This window comes from Chiloscyllium plagiosum, chromosome 1, assembly GCF_004010195.1.
Source record: "Chiloscyllium plagiosum isolate BGI_BamShark_2017 chromosome 1, ASM401019v2, whole genome shotgun sequence".
Lineage (NCBI taxonomy): Eukaryota > Metazoa > Chordata > Chondrichthyes > Orectolobiformes > Hemiscylliidae > Chiloscyllium > Chiloscyllium plagiosum.
Window position 1 is genome coordinate 80,239,627 of NC_057710.1, and position 14,969 is coordinate 80,254,595.

Sequence of the window (14,969 nt, forward strand, 5' to 3'; positions counted from 1 at the left end):
GCTCTCATTATACAGAGAACAAGAGAGACAAGAAAGCATGGATGGCATCAGACTTGCAAACAGGAGTGGCCTTTGCTCCTCAGCAGCTACCCTCTGGTTGATCTTAGACGTAGGAAGACAGCATCAATGGCAAACAGGCTCAGAAGGAATGTACTGTCCTGCTGTCAGAGTGGTGGAAACTTACTTACATTAGCATTTGTGAAATTATTGCATTAAACTGCATTTTAAGTGAGTGACAGTTTTGCAGTTTCTTTACTTCTCCCTGTTGAAACAATGAGACACAAGGACACAATCAAAAGCATAGCAGCTTTCTAGCAGGAGTTGTGCCATCCTGGCACAGCCAAATGCTCTCTCATCACGATTTATCTCGTAGAAAGCAAGAGCGACATAATTGCCTCTTCTGGCACAGATCATTTCCCAGATGTTTTAATGAATCGGATACTGGAAAATGTTGTGTACATCACCCATTTTCACCTGAAAAAGATCTGGACATGTTCAATACCGATATCACTTTTCAGGTCAATGGTAGCGCTACCTTCTCCCTGCCACAAGGCTTCAGATATTTTCTTCTCCTCATTCAGATCTTGCTAGTGACCTGTCATCACCTGACATCCCACTCTTACCTATGGACCCAGAAGGAATTCCCACAGGGTTTGAGCAGGAGGCTTGATACTCAGCTACAAATGAAACCTGGAAGTTACAAACTCTTGGACCTTACATTCCAAGAAGATAAAAGGTTAGCAGTCTTCCTTAATGCCTATCCACCTCAACTCCTATTGGTAGATAAAACACTTAAATTTTCAACATTAAAATCAATTTAAAGCCTTTATACACCCCTTTAACTTGTCTTGATGCCTTGAAATACATTCAGTTTCACTGGTGTGCTTTACCTGGCTTCACAGTTTATAATTAGTGGGCTTCATTACCTAAAAGGAGACAGTGAGGTCTGCAGATGCTGGAGATCAGATTTGAGAGTGTGTTGCTGGAAAAGCATAGCAGGTCAGACAGCATCCGAGGAGCAGGAAAATCAACGTTTTGCTCAGTAATGATGGCTAATTGACTGCTAAATATAAAGGCAGGCACGCCAAGGTTGTGTCAGTAACTTTAGATGTGTCCTATTTAATAGGAATATAGAATTAAACAAGTGGTCCTAACTTCAAAGTTCATATCCCAAAATAACAGAAGACTTGGTCATCTACCTCAATGTATCTGATATATTATTTATTAATAGAACTCTAAAAGCTTCATTGTTAACTATTCTATTGTAATTTGTTGAGGACATGTTTGTGTTGTCCAATATACTTTGCAGTTCAGTTGAGATGGGACAGGAGATTGAAAAGAGTTGATAGCAACCTTACTTGAGAGGATAAGCATGGTTCCAGGGATACATTCTCCCATTTCATTTAGAATTCCAAAATAGGCAGCCCAAATTAATCTGGGAAGCTGACAATCACTTGCATGTTCTCATGTTCACTGCAAACTACACAATGATTACTGCAAATAATGCAGTTTGGTGGTTCATACTTTCTGTAAATATATAATCAAGGACTCCAAGCACAAAAAAGAATGTAGTATTACAGATCTTGGGAATTATATAGTCTTCTCAACAGAGGTGCAGCAGTCATCCTTTTGATGGTACAAGTGTTTCAAAACATTTTTCTGAAATCTGAAAAGGGCATTGCATGGATGTTAATTACCAATGTTGCATTTGGGGCTGTAAAAATTTGATGCAAATCACTAATATGGGAAACATGTTTAGAATGGAGAAGCAATACTGACTGCCAACTCAATGAAAAGTAGGATCATTCCTGGCTTATAAATTCTCTCAGAAGGATTCTCTTGAAGTTGTCCAATGCATGCCTTTAGTGACTGGATACTTAAAGATGAATATATACTGCACCTTGATTTGAAAAATGAATTTGTTCATTTAATCAGCTCCAATACTCAGTAACCATCTTGCATGATGTTTCAGTGAAGTATTTCTTTTCAGTGTAAAGCTTTCCTGTTCACACAACTAAGTATTGAAGACCATTCAGTTCATGTTTCCCACCTATGTCAATACCTAATTACCTTTCAGTTACCAAGCAAATATTAATCATTGTGTAAAGAAGTACTGAATTTGCCTTTTAAAAGTGTGTATCTAGAGCTCCTTGTCCTGCAGTGCTGACTTAATATGAGAAACAACCATCCAGCTTAACCTTTTCTAATCCATTTAGCAACATCCATCTCCAGAATAATGCCCTGTCTCTTCAGCATTTCTTCAAGGCCAATGAATCCAAAAGGTATATCGTTCCCTCATGACGAGTGCTCTGATGTTAAAAAACACAGCCTTGTAGTTCCTCTCTGTTTCCCTTGTGACTTGTCAACCAGAATTGAATAGAGTTCAATGAATACAGTACTCAAAGTAAGAAGCATGATAGTTTTAGACTTCTAGATTCTGATTTTAAGATAGCTCCAATATTGGTGCCCAAAATGTGTGGCTTTAAGAGCACAACTAATTTAAAGCACATTGAGCTGACTATGAAATGGAATAGATTCAATAATTAATATAAGATCCCAACAGAACTTTGGCCTTCTTGTTGGCAGTGAGCCTAATGAGGCAAAATATTAAAGGTTAAGTTTTAAAGCAAAGTGGTCATTTATAGTTAAATGGCTGAAATTTGTGGAAAACATAATTTTAGTCTATAGAAATTGATTCCAAATGTTTGCTAGATTTTGGCCAGATTGTAACCAGGATAGAGAGGAACAAAATTATTGACAGAAGACATGAATTTTCAGAGAAAGAATAAATGAGTGACACATGTATTCCATGAACTAATATTGTAATAGTGAAGGAGGAAATTTTTAACAAAATGTTAATAGACTTCACATTATTTATTCCTTACTAATTCCAAAAGACTATAAATTATAGGAGCAGAATTAGGACATTTAGCCCATCAAGTTTCTCACCTTCGATCATGGCTGAAATGTTTCTCTAGTCGTCTCCCCACAATCTTTGATCCCTTTACTAATCAATAACCGACTTATCTCTGTCATAAATACACTTAAACGGTTGATCTCTACAACCTTCTGTGGCAATGAGTTCCACAGATTCAGCACTCCCTGGCTGAAGAAATTCCTCTTCATCTCAGTTTTAAAACTTCATCCCTTCACTGAGGCTGCACCTTCAGGTTCTAGTCTCTCCTACTAATGAAACATTTGTCTCCACGTTCACTCTTTCCATGCCTCTCAGTATTCTGTTAGGTTTCAATGAGATCCCACAGCATCTTTCTGAACAGCCAGAGTCCTCAACTGCTTCTCATATGACAAGCCTTTCATCCCCAGGATCATTCTTGTAAACCTCCTTTCGATCCCCTCCAATACCAACACACTTTCCTTAGATATGGGGCCCAAAACTGCTCACAATATTCCAAAATTGCAGATGAGCAGAAACTTATACAGTGCCAGCAGTACATCCCTGCTCTTGTATTTTTAGCTCTCTTAAATTGAATGTTAACATTGCATTTGTCTTCCTAACTGCTATCTGAACCTGCACTTTAACCTTAAAAAAATTCTGAACCAGGATTCTTAAGACCCTTTGTGCTTCAGATTTCTGAAGTCTTTCTCATTCAGAAAGTTGTCTACCCCTCTATTCTTCCTACTAAAGTGCATAACCTCACATTCTTCCACATTGTATTCCATCTGCCTCTTTGCCCATGCTCCTAGACTGTCCAAGTCCATCTGCAGCCTCCTCACCTCATCTCTCCACTATCTTTATGCAATCTGCAAACTTAGCAAAAATGCCCTCAGTTCCTTCATCCAGATCATTAATGTATAACGTAAATAGTTGTAGTCCCAACACAGACCCCTGTGGAACTCCACCAGTCACCAGTTGCAATCCTTTTATCTCTACTCTCTGCCTTCTGCCAATCAGCCAATTCTCTATCCATGCCAGTAACTTGCCACAAACACCATAAACTCTTACCTTATTTAGCAGCATCCTGTTTTGCACCTTGTTAAAGGCCTTCTGGAAATCCAAATGGATCATATCCACTGGCTCCCCTTTGTCTAACTTGTTCATTACCTTCTCAACTTGGAGATAATGAGGATTACAGAGGGTGCAAAGTCAGAGGGCAGCATGGTGGCTCAGTGGCTCACAGCGCCAGGGACCCAGGTTCGATTCCAGTCTCAGGCGACTGTCTGGGTGGAATTTGCACATTCTTCCTGTGTCTGCGTGAGTTTTCTCCCACAGTCCTAAGACATGCAGGTTAAGTGAATTGGCTGTATAAAATTGCCGATAATGTTCTGTGATATGTAGGTTAGGGGCATTACTCAGGGGAAAATATTGAGCAATAGGGTTGGGGAATGGGTCTGGGTGGGATACACTTCCGAGGGTCAGTGTGGACTTGTTGGACCAAATGGCCTGTTTCCACACTGTAGGGATTCTATGATGCTCTCAATAAAGTGTGGTCCTGATGAAAGCTTCCGACCTGAAATGTCGACTCCCCTGCTTCCCTGATGCTGCTTGACCTGATGTGCTTTTTCCAGCTCCACATTTTATCGGCCCATTACCTCCTCAAAGACTTCTAACAGACTTGTCAGGCATGACCTCCCCTCAACGAAGCTGTGCTGACTCAGCCTTATTTTACCATGCACTTCGAAGTACTCTGTAATCTCATCCTTAATAGTGGACTGTAAAATCTTACAACTGAGGTCCGGATAATCAGCTTATAGTTTCCAATCTTCTACCTCCATCCCTTCTTAAACAGGGATATTATATTAGCCATTTTCCACAATAGACAAAATGCATAAAAATCAAACAAAAACAATAAAATGACAAACCATACTGACAATTAGTTTGCCCTAAATAAGAGATTCCTGGGATTGCAAGATACAGTTATCGCAGTTTTACCAGTGAGGGAGGGGCCACAAATGATTATAGATTAGATTCTGTTTAGCTGGATCATTCCCTTAAATTCCAGTTTGGGAACATGGGTGAATCTTCAGCCTATGTTATGTCAAGAGGCAAATAACAAGTGGGTTTGTTAGACTTCTTTGGGAAATTCTTCTTGTTGTACATTGAAATGCCTCTTTAGAATTATAATTCTATGACTATTCTGAGTCCTTCTAGATGTCCCAAACCTCCATTAGTTTAAGGTGATCTCCCTGAAGGAGATCATTTTCTCTAAATGAAAAGGATCCATACAGAAATGAAGTGACTTCACCTGACAAAGGGGCAATGCTCTGAAAGCTTGAGATTTCAAACAAACCTGTTGGACTACAACCTGGTGTCGTATGACTTCTGACCTTCACATCAGACTGAGGGAAGTAGCAACAGAAACTGCTGGAGAAACTCAGCATCTATAACAGAAAAACAGAATTAATGTTTTAAGTCTAATGAGTCACTGCTGCCAGATCTGGTGAGTTTTTCCAGCATTTTCTGATTTTGTTTCAAATTTCCAGCATCTGCAGTTCTTCAAATTTACTCTAACTTCAAGAAGCTGAATCACTCCACGCACCAGTGTTTAGCCAGAAAGAAGCAAAATGCAAGTCTATAAGAATGGCTGCTGGAGAGATATCAGCTGATGATTCTGAAAATCCCTCTACATTATACAATAAGTCAGCATTTCAGGTCTGAAGATGCTAAATGATTTGTGAATGTTCGAAGGATGACTGCAGAAGAACAGCATGATGTGTCAGATAATGATTCTTCATGAACCATCAGGAGCTTCATGGATTTATGAAAGTAACTCAAAATGGTGACCTGAAAATGAAGCTCTTGGGAGTAAGATTGATGTTCTATGGTGGAATGATCCTCATGCCAAGAGGACAAACTAGACTGATAGTAATGGAAAGAATGAAGGTCTGGAGTTCCAGGTAGTAATGTTAAGTAAAGTCTACTCATCTAAATTTAAAGAGTGGAGTAGGAAACCTCAATGTGCCAAGAGAGATTTACAGCATTTTGCAGGGAACTAAATCATTGTCAGCTCAGCAGATACAGTAAGACTGCAACAGTGCTTTTACACTGGGTCTTGAATATCTTCGGTGAATATCAACTCGAAGCAGATGACAGCATGAGACCAATTCAGTGTCTGTCAAGGAAAGTTCCAGCTGCCCTCAAGTCCAGCCTGAAAGACCAGATAAAAAATGTGGAAAACTCGCAGTCATCAAGGAAGTGACAACTCTTAAAGACTGGGCTAAGTGTTGGTAGCAGAGAAAAAAAAACCTGGAAAAAGTATACATACATCCAAACGATCGCAATAAAACTTTGAAGAGATCTCACTACACCATGTGGTATCCATGAAATGAGGTGTTCGTGGATAAAACACATAGTGGAGTGCCTAGACCACAGGTAAAGAGTGGTGATGGAAAAGCACAGCAAGTCAGGCAGCATCCAAGGAACAGGGAAATCAATGTTACGGGGAAAAGCCCTTCATCAGGAAAACCTTTTGCCCGAAACGTCAATTTTCCTGCTCCTTGGATGCTGCTTGACCTGCCATGCTTTTCCAGCAACATTCTAATCTTGATTCTAATCTCCAGCATCTGCAGTACCCACTTCTGCCACAGGTAAAGAATACAGGCAGAAAGAGAATGGGTAAATGTCAGACCGAGTTAAAACATTAGGCAGGCTTCACAGGAGATAGTGGGGGTAATGGTTTCTCAGGGATATTTACATAGTGAGATCCAAATCTGTGGAATCATGATTGACTAATGGGCATGTGTGTGGGGAGGAAAAAAAAGATTTGGAGAGGAATAGTGTTAAGGGATTCTATTGTAGGAGTTAACAGATAGATGTTCCTGTTGCTACAGTCATAACATCACAATTGTAGGTTACTTCCTTGGGGTCAGGGTCAAGGGTGTCACTGACTACAGCAGAGGTCTTGACCAATGTCAGTATCAATGACATAGGTAAAGAGGGATGGGTCATAGAGTCATGGAGATGTACAGCATGGAAACAGACCCTTCGGTCCAACCCATCCATGCCGACCAGATATCCCAACCCAATCTAGTCCCACCTGCCAGCACCCGGCCTATATCCCTCCAAACCCTTTCTATTCATATACCCATCCAAATGCTTCTTAAATGTTGCAATTGTACCAGCCTCCACCACTTCCTCTGGCAGCTCATTCCATAGGCTAAGAAATAAATTAAAAAGCAGGACCTTAAGAGGTAGTAATCAAAGGGTTACTCCCAGTGTTAAATGCTTGTGTGATGAGGAATAGCAGAATAGACCAGATGAATCTGTGGCTGGAGAAATGTTGTAAGCAATTTTTCCTTAAAGGTGCACCAGCATTGACCTTCACATATATTTTTGTCTTTCTTTCCTCTAAAGTATTTTGAAAATGGAACATATACTAACTTTAATTAAGATTAGGATGCCTGAGTAAGTGCAAGATTATTGTAGAAACAGAACAATGCTCACCCCACCATTGCTTGCACACCTCTACAGATGTGTGTGTAACTAGAGCAGGGAATGGGTAGGGACATCAGAACAGAGATAGGATTTTAGTGGAGGAGAAAGATCCTGCTTCTTCTTAACAATTTCCCAAGATGCTGTCAATAAGATGGAATCCGAGCAGAACCCAAATCTGCCCTTATGTTCCACTCTCTGCACTACCGCAATTGCTGATGAAGGGCTTTTGCCCAAAACGTCGATTTTCCTGCTCATCAAATGCTGCCTGACCTGCTGTGCTTTTCCAGCATCACTCTAATCTAAAATAAGGCAATTGCTCCAGGGCAGAACTCCATTCCCAAATTTTAGTAGCTTGTCTTTTTTATAAGTTTGGCTTGATCAACAATTATTTAAAATCACTAATTTTGACAGAATACTGTAACAAAATTAGTTACATTTCCTGCAAGTCGACAGTACAGAAAAACATGACTTCATAATGGAAAATGCTTTTCAATGTTTACCTAGAAGTCCAACACAACCATACACCACACTTGATGTTTGTTCTGTTGGGATCACAGAGGGATTCAGCAATGATGAACAGGTGAAGTCGTGACTTTTGAGTATGGTCATATGGGAATCGGATTCATTTTCATCTAATTCAGTGTCATCCTCAGCTGTGAGGTTCTGTCTTTCTGAAGAGCATTTTTGTCTTGTATAAAGTGAATCTGGTTGATACCTGGCAAGTTTTAAAAAGAAAATTTAAACAGCTTAAGTTTAGTGAAGAAAACAAGAAAAGTACATATCTAGATTCTACAAATAGAAGCCAGAGTGTAGATATTTTCAAATGAACCTCCAAAGAGATGTTATGACACACCTCTGGAACAGGTGGGACTTGAACCTGGACCTGGTGGCTCAGAGATAGGGACACTACCACTGTATCACAATATCCCCCAGAAATCAAATTGTGTGCTCTTTTGTACTTTTCATTTAATTTCAATACCATCTTCAACCAGCTGAACAAAATCAATATTACAGATTTCTCAATGAATATCATCAAGGATACTTATCACCCAATAGGAGTACGAGTGGAAAGTAATCTGACTTTCACAATGTAAACCGAGTAATCAGTCATTTAAAATATAAATAGGATCACTCCTAGTTTTAATTCTTCCTTCTATGCTCTTTCAAAAAGCTTGTGATGGTTACAGTTCCAGAAGAATCAGACACTCTAACTTGACTGTCACTAACTTGATTGAGTTTTCTGAAGAAGTGACAAAAAGGATTGATAAAAGTAGAGTGGTGAAAGTTATCTATATGAACTTCAGTAACATATTCAACAAGGTTCCTCATGGTAGTCTGAGTAACAACATTAAATCACATGGAATACAGGTCGTTTGGATACGAAAATTGACTTGAAGTAGGAGACAGAGACAGATGGTGGAGGGTTGCTTTTTGGACTGGAGACCTGTGACCAGCGGTGTACCACAAGGATCAGTGTTAGGTCTACTACCTTTTGGCATTTATATAAATGATTTGGATGTGAATATAATAGATATAGTAAGTTTACAGATGACATGTAAATTGGTAGACAGCAAATGAATACAATGGGACCTTGATCAGATAGGCCAATAGGCTGAGACGTGGCAAATGGAGTTTACTCTAGATAAATGTGAGGTTCTGCATCTTGGAAAGGCAAATTACAGCAGGACTTATACACTTAATGGTAAGGACCTGGAGAGTGTTGCTGAACAAAGAGAGCTTGGAGTGCATATTCATAATTCCTTGAAAGTGGAGTTGCAGGTAATCAGGGTTGTGGAGAAGGTGTTTGATACGCTTGCCTTTATTAATCAGTGCATTGAGTATAGGAGTTGGGAGGTCATGTTGTGGCTATGGGGCTAGATTAATTTAAGATATCTGGTCAGTGTGGTCAATGTACAATGCTGTACATTCCTATGACTCTATGATCCTCTGGCACCTTAAAGAAATTGCTCTTGTGGCTTTTTTTTAATTATGTTAAGTTTATTTTCTATCTTGAATCATATTTAAGTCAATATTGAAACAATTTAATTTAGGGGATGAAGCCGGAACAATGGAATGGCACTGTATGAATACGAGGCAAGGTTGATGCAAGGTCAGGTCCTGTGACTTATAAAGTTCAGGTAGATAATGCAGTCCTGAACAAACACGTGCATCATCTGAAAGCTGTCACCTCACAAACTGGCAGCAACAAAACATATCTGTTAAAAGGCTTGTCAAAAATCATAGGTTCTCCCCCTTCATGTAGTGCTAAGGAAGCCTCAGTTCGAGATGGATGCAATCTCAATACCATTACAGCTGGAAGAAGAGGAGGAAATTCTCCTGAGATGCTCCAGATGCAAAAGATGGGCTATGGTCCAGTACACGCTACCTGTGTCAGAGCCTGAGCCAGAGGAATCAAAGCTAGGGCAAAAGTGTCGCAGGAAAAGCTACAAGAAAAAGACCAGGCCTATATCCCCAGACCTTGTGGGGAAAGGATGTAGTGATTGGAACCAGGTGGATCTTGTTGACTATGAGACCCTTGATTGGTGTTGTGAATCTCAACCAATCAGGAAAGCCCTGGCTGACCAATATAACCAGGAGAATCAGTGGGCCTTTGAGGGGGTCATTATGGCTGATTGCTTGCCCTTCTTCAGTGGTTATGTTCAGGCTCAGGCAGCCTTGGAAAGGAGTGGGTGGTGTCTATAAATACTTGAGGTCTTTAGGAAGAGGTGGGCACCATGGGGTGTGGAGTGTTTTTTCTCCCTCCAATTCTATTTTGATTTAATCCCTTCCCACCCCACTTTGGCATTGCCCTTGATGAGAAGGGCACTGCTTGTCACTGACCATCTGGGTGTTTTTTTTCCTTCCTAGTGGTGGAATATAAATAAAATTTTCTTCACTGTGTCTTACGCCTACATGCACATGACATGGGTGCTGGGGATAAATAAGCACTGCTGTTGTTTGTCAGTAGTGTTGGAGAGTGAAAAAGGAAAACAAAATATATAAAAAAAGAGAAAAAATACATAAACAGCAGATTTAGAATATCCTCAGTTCTGGTGACTGACTCCTAGCTGGCTGGCCACAACCAGTGTACTATGCACAAGTAAATAAGGGTTTACTTGGTAACAGGATACAGGCCTCTGTGCTGTTATTTCACCATCATTTTGTTTTGGTATAAGATTGAGTGAGAGGTTATATGGATAGCCAGAACATTGTGCAAGATGCTGTAAGAGCATCAAACCTGTGAATGGATGTTGCTTCTGACTTACCTTTAAGGTCAATTAGCTGAGCAAACAAGGAACATTTTCTTGCCAAAGGGGATCTTGCTCACAAAAAATAAAAACAATTCCATAAACTAAAAATGAACTTGGCATGACTCATTGATACATATAAATCAGAATGTCTTGATCACAGTGGTGTAAAATAGGAGATATTCACAGAGGCATAAATACTTACCTGAGGAGGAGTACACATGCTGCTACCAGAGTATATGCCAAGAGTGTCCCAATAGACATCATATCCACTAAGGCTTTAAGATCAAAGAGGAATGCCATGACAGCTGCAAAAGAAATCAACAGGATGTGAAGCTGTAATGTTGAAACAAAAGAAGCCTGTAATTTATGAGGGAGAATATATACAAGTCTAAAATGACATGTTGCTAATATTAATGGATGATCAATTAGCATACTCAGGAAACATTCTTAACAACTGTTTTAATGCAGGTAGCAATCCTTTCATTTTACATGAGTTAACACCTCTAGTAAAAGTGCAGGCAGACAAATATTGTGCTAGTCTGTTAAGTGTTCTTCAGTACTTTTTAAGTATCAGTCATTTTAGCCTAACTTTCACAATTGCTGTGCAATATTAGAAAGCTCTTCTTTAAAAAGTTAATAACATAAAAAAATGCACAGAACTTGTCATGATTTAGGTCTACAGTCTGTTTTTTTAAATATACAAATCACTAATTTTATGGACTATTGCATGCAAATAATGAAGCTTCAATTAAAGCACACAATATGAGTTTTATCTATACTCCTTCCTGGTTAGTAGATTATATCCTGAACCCTAATCAAGTAATACTATAGTAAATTAAACATTTCACAGGTTAATTGACAAGACATTAAATGAACACATTTGAAAGTGTTAATATCAGTGCTACAATTGATAAATAAGATAGAATGAATGGTATTTGGAGGCAACCAATAATTAGCAAACATTAGGACACATTTAAACTTTAGGCGAAAAATCCCCAATCATGTTTAGATTTTCTCGTATGGCCTTTATTCATAGGTAAATTGAAACAGTGACGGAGATTAAAATGTGGATCCCATCCAGAAAGAATTCCAAGAAAAAACTGGTATGTCTGAAAAATTCAAATATGGATTGGAAATTAAGCTGGTCTTCTGCCATGAAAATAATTTTAAAACTTGAGAAACAAATATACCTTAACTTGGAAATCAGAAACTTCTAATTTATACAGTTATTGCAAAGTTATAACTATATTGTCAAATTACACTATATGACAACACTTAGTTACAACAATATTAAAGCAAATACAAAATGCACCCACATCACTGTGCTCACAATAAACCAATCGTAATTTTTCTAATTACTTCATTAAATTCTAGTCCACTAATTTATTTCACATAATTTTAATGAGCACTTCAGAAAAACATGAGAAATGAAATTAAACCAGATGTTTCAACTATTTTATCCTAATTCATTGAAATTTGCAAGCCATATAAGTCTTCCTGATCAAGGAACTCCATATGAAGACAATGTAACCTCTACACAGAACACAACATACTTCCCCTTCTACATTAAATAGACCCTCCAATAAAATCGTAAATGCTCCTTGAAAAAAGTGCAAATTAAAAACAAAAGAGGAATACTACAATTAACAGTCATTAATTGGTTAAACTATACTGTGAGAAATGAAAATGAGGATAGGATCTGGTCAGGGTGTTCCATTTTTATACTAAACAAAAACCCGAAAGAACTGTGGATTCTGATTCTGAAAATCAGAAACTAAAAAACAGAAATTGCTGGAAAATCTCAGGCAGATCTGGCAGCATCTGTGGAGAAAAATCAGAGTAACATTTTGGGTCCAGTCAACCTTCTTCAGAACTGCCAAGGAATCGCTGGCTTTGTCGTTGGTTGGATCTGGCACTGGTAGCAGTGGAAGGGCATCATGGTGTTAGCAACGAGGTGCAGAGAGTTGTGACTCTGATGTTGCTGAGTCTGGTGCAGATGGAAGCGAGGAGATAGTGGAGCAGAATCGATCCAGTGGCAAAAGATGGCACCTGAAGAGTGCTGACTTCAACACTGGTTGGGTCTGATGTAGATGGTGGTGAGGCAGCGAAGCCGAGATGTTAGCACATGCATCACTGATGATAAGCTGGGTCAGTGTTGATGGACTCTTTAAGCTATGTCTTTCCATATCTTTTTCTCACACTTAAACTATTCAAAATGGATCATTGTGACATGGAAGAGCTTTTCACTATTTTACTATTTTTCTCAGCTAAATTGCTCCTCTTAGGCTATTGTTATTCAGAGCACATTCTAATTATAAATATAGAAAACTAGCACTGAAGGAGGCCATTTGGCCCACTGCTGTGTAAAGTTGCTCTAAGAGGTTAACTTCAGAGTCTAATCCAATTTTCTAGCCGTTAGCCTATATCTTTGTTAGTTTTAGCAATTCAAGTGAATATTCCAAGTATTTTTTTTAAATAGAATGAGGGTTTCTGTCTATGCCACCTTCTCATTAGTATGATTCTGACCTCCTTCATCCTCTGGATGATAAACAATTCTCAACTTCCCTCTGATTCTTCTAAAATTATTTCAAATTGATATCCTTGCAAACTATTGGCTTCTTTAAGGGATGCTGTTGTTTTTTGCTAATCCACTCTATCTAAGCTTCTGTACAACTCATTTACATCTCTCCTAAACTCCCTCAGGTTGCAAGCCCAACATCAGCATATCCAAAATTCTCTTTTAGCTAAAATTCTTCAGTCTGATAATAACCTCTGTAAATCTCCTTCACACAGTCTCTGGAGTGATCATGTTCTTCTTGTAATATGGAAACCAGAATTTACACACTACTGTAGCTTGATAAAACTAATATTTTATGTATACCTAGCACAATCTCTCTGCTCTTATAGTTCCTATTTGCGTTCTTAACCTCTTTAATGACCAATCCTGCTACATTCAGTCATATAGCATGGAAATAGACACTTTTATCCAACTCGTTCATGTTGACCAGGTTTCCCAAACTAAACTAGACCCATGTGCCTGCATTTACCCATATCCATCTAAATCTTTCCTATTCATGTACCTGTATAAATGTTTTTTTTTAAATATTGTAACTGTACCTGCCTCTACCACTTTCTCTGGCAGTTCATTCCAGATATGCACCACTCTGTGTGAAAAAAGTGACTCTCAAGTCTCTTTTAAATCTTTCCCTTCCCACCTTAAACCTATGCCCTCTAGTTTTGAACTCCCCCACCATAGGGAAAAGATCTTTGCTCATCATCTTATCCATACCTCTCATGATTTTATAAACCTCTAAGGTCACCACTCAGCATCCCAAGCTCCAGTTTTAAAAGTTCCAGCCGATCCAGCCTCTCTTCATAACTCAAACCATCCAGTGCTGGTAACATCATCAGGAATGAAGGGCTTTTGCCCGAAAAATCGATTCTCCTGCTCCTCGGATGCTGCCTGACCTGCTGTACTTTTCCAGCACCACACTCTCGACTCTAAAAAGAACAGAGCTTTGACTAACAACTAGTCAACTCAGGCAACGTGAGGGGGACTAATTTGTTTTCTACAGTAACTTTGCTATAATCTTATCTGGAAGTCCAAAGATTGCCAACTCCCATTTTACTCCAAAGAACTATAAAGGTGAATTTTTCCAGGGCTGCTCAGTGTACACCTTTAAAAGGCTAAGTATGAACCCAATATACTTTTTGCATTGTTAATAGTTTAACTGGATGTTCGGTCTCTCTAATCCACCTTTAGCTGATTGTGTTTTTGAATGTGTGAGGAAAGTTAGTGTGTTTTGTTACATTTATATTGCTGGAGGTTGTATAAATAAAACTGGTGTTTTATTTTTGTTTAAAGACTTACTCAAGAACTTGCTTTGTATTTATTATTGAAAATGTCAACAGTCAAAAAGGTTTAAAAGATTCCTCTACCCTTGATTCCACAATCCTTGAGAGCTCTATCCAACTCTTTCTTAAATGAATCCAGAGACTGGGCCTCCACTGCCCTCTGGGGCAGGGCATTCCACACAGCCACCACTCTCTGGGTGAAGAAGTTTCTCCTCATCTCTGTCCTAAATTGTCTACCCCATATTTTTAAGCTTTGTCCTCTGGTTCGGCATTCACCCATCAGCGGAAACATGTTTCCTGCCTCCAGAGTGTCCAATCCTTTAGTAATCTTATATGTCTCAATCAGATCCCCTCTCAGTCTTCTAAACTAAAGGGTACACAAGCTCAATCGCTCCAGTCTTTCAGTGTAAGGTAATCCCGCCATTCCAGGAATTGACCTCGTGAACCTACGCTGCACTCCCTCAATAGCC

The 14,969-nt window shown here is 39.1% G+C and overlaps 1 protein-coding gene across 3 annotated transcripts in view; it reads right to left on the reverse strand.

The window, feature by feature from the left end:
- The window catches only part of slc7a2 (solute carrier family 7 member 2), a 167,017-nt gene that overhangs the window by 21,692 nt on the left and 130,356 nt on the right, over nt 1-14,969 (reverse strand). For all 3 annotated transcript variants that reach the window (XM_043690093.1, XM_043690072.1, XM_043690084.1), the window contains exons 8-9: nt 10,847-10,949; nt 7,894-8,108 (exon numbers count right to left, since the gene is read on the reverse strand). In XM_043690093.1, the coding sequence (XP_043546028.1) occupies nt 7,894-8,108; nt 10,847-10,949 (318 nt within the window). The remainder of the gene's footprint in view (nt 1-7,893; nt 8,109-10,846; nt 10,950-14,969) is intronic.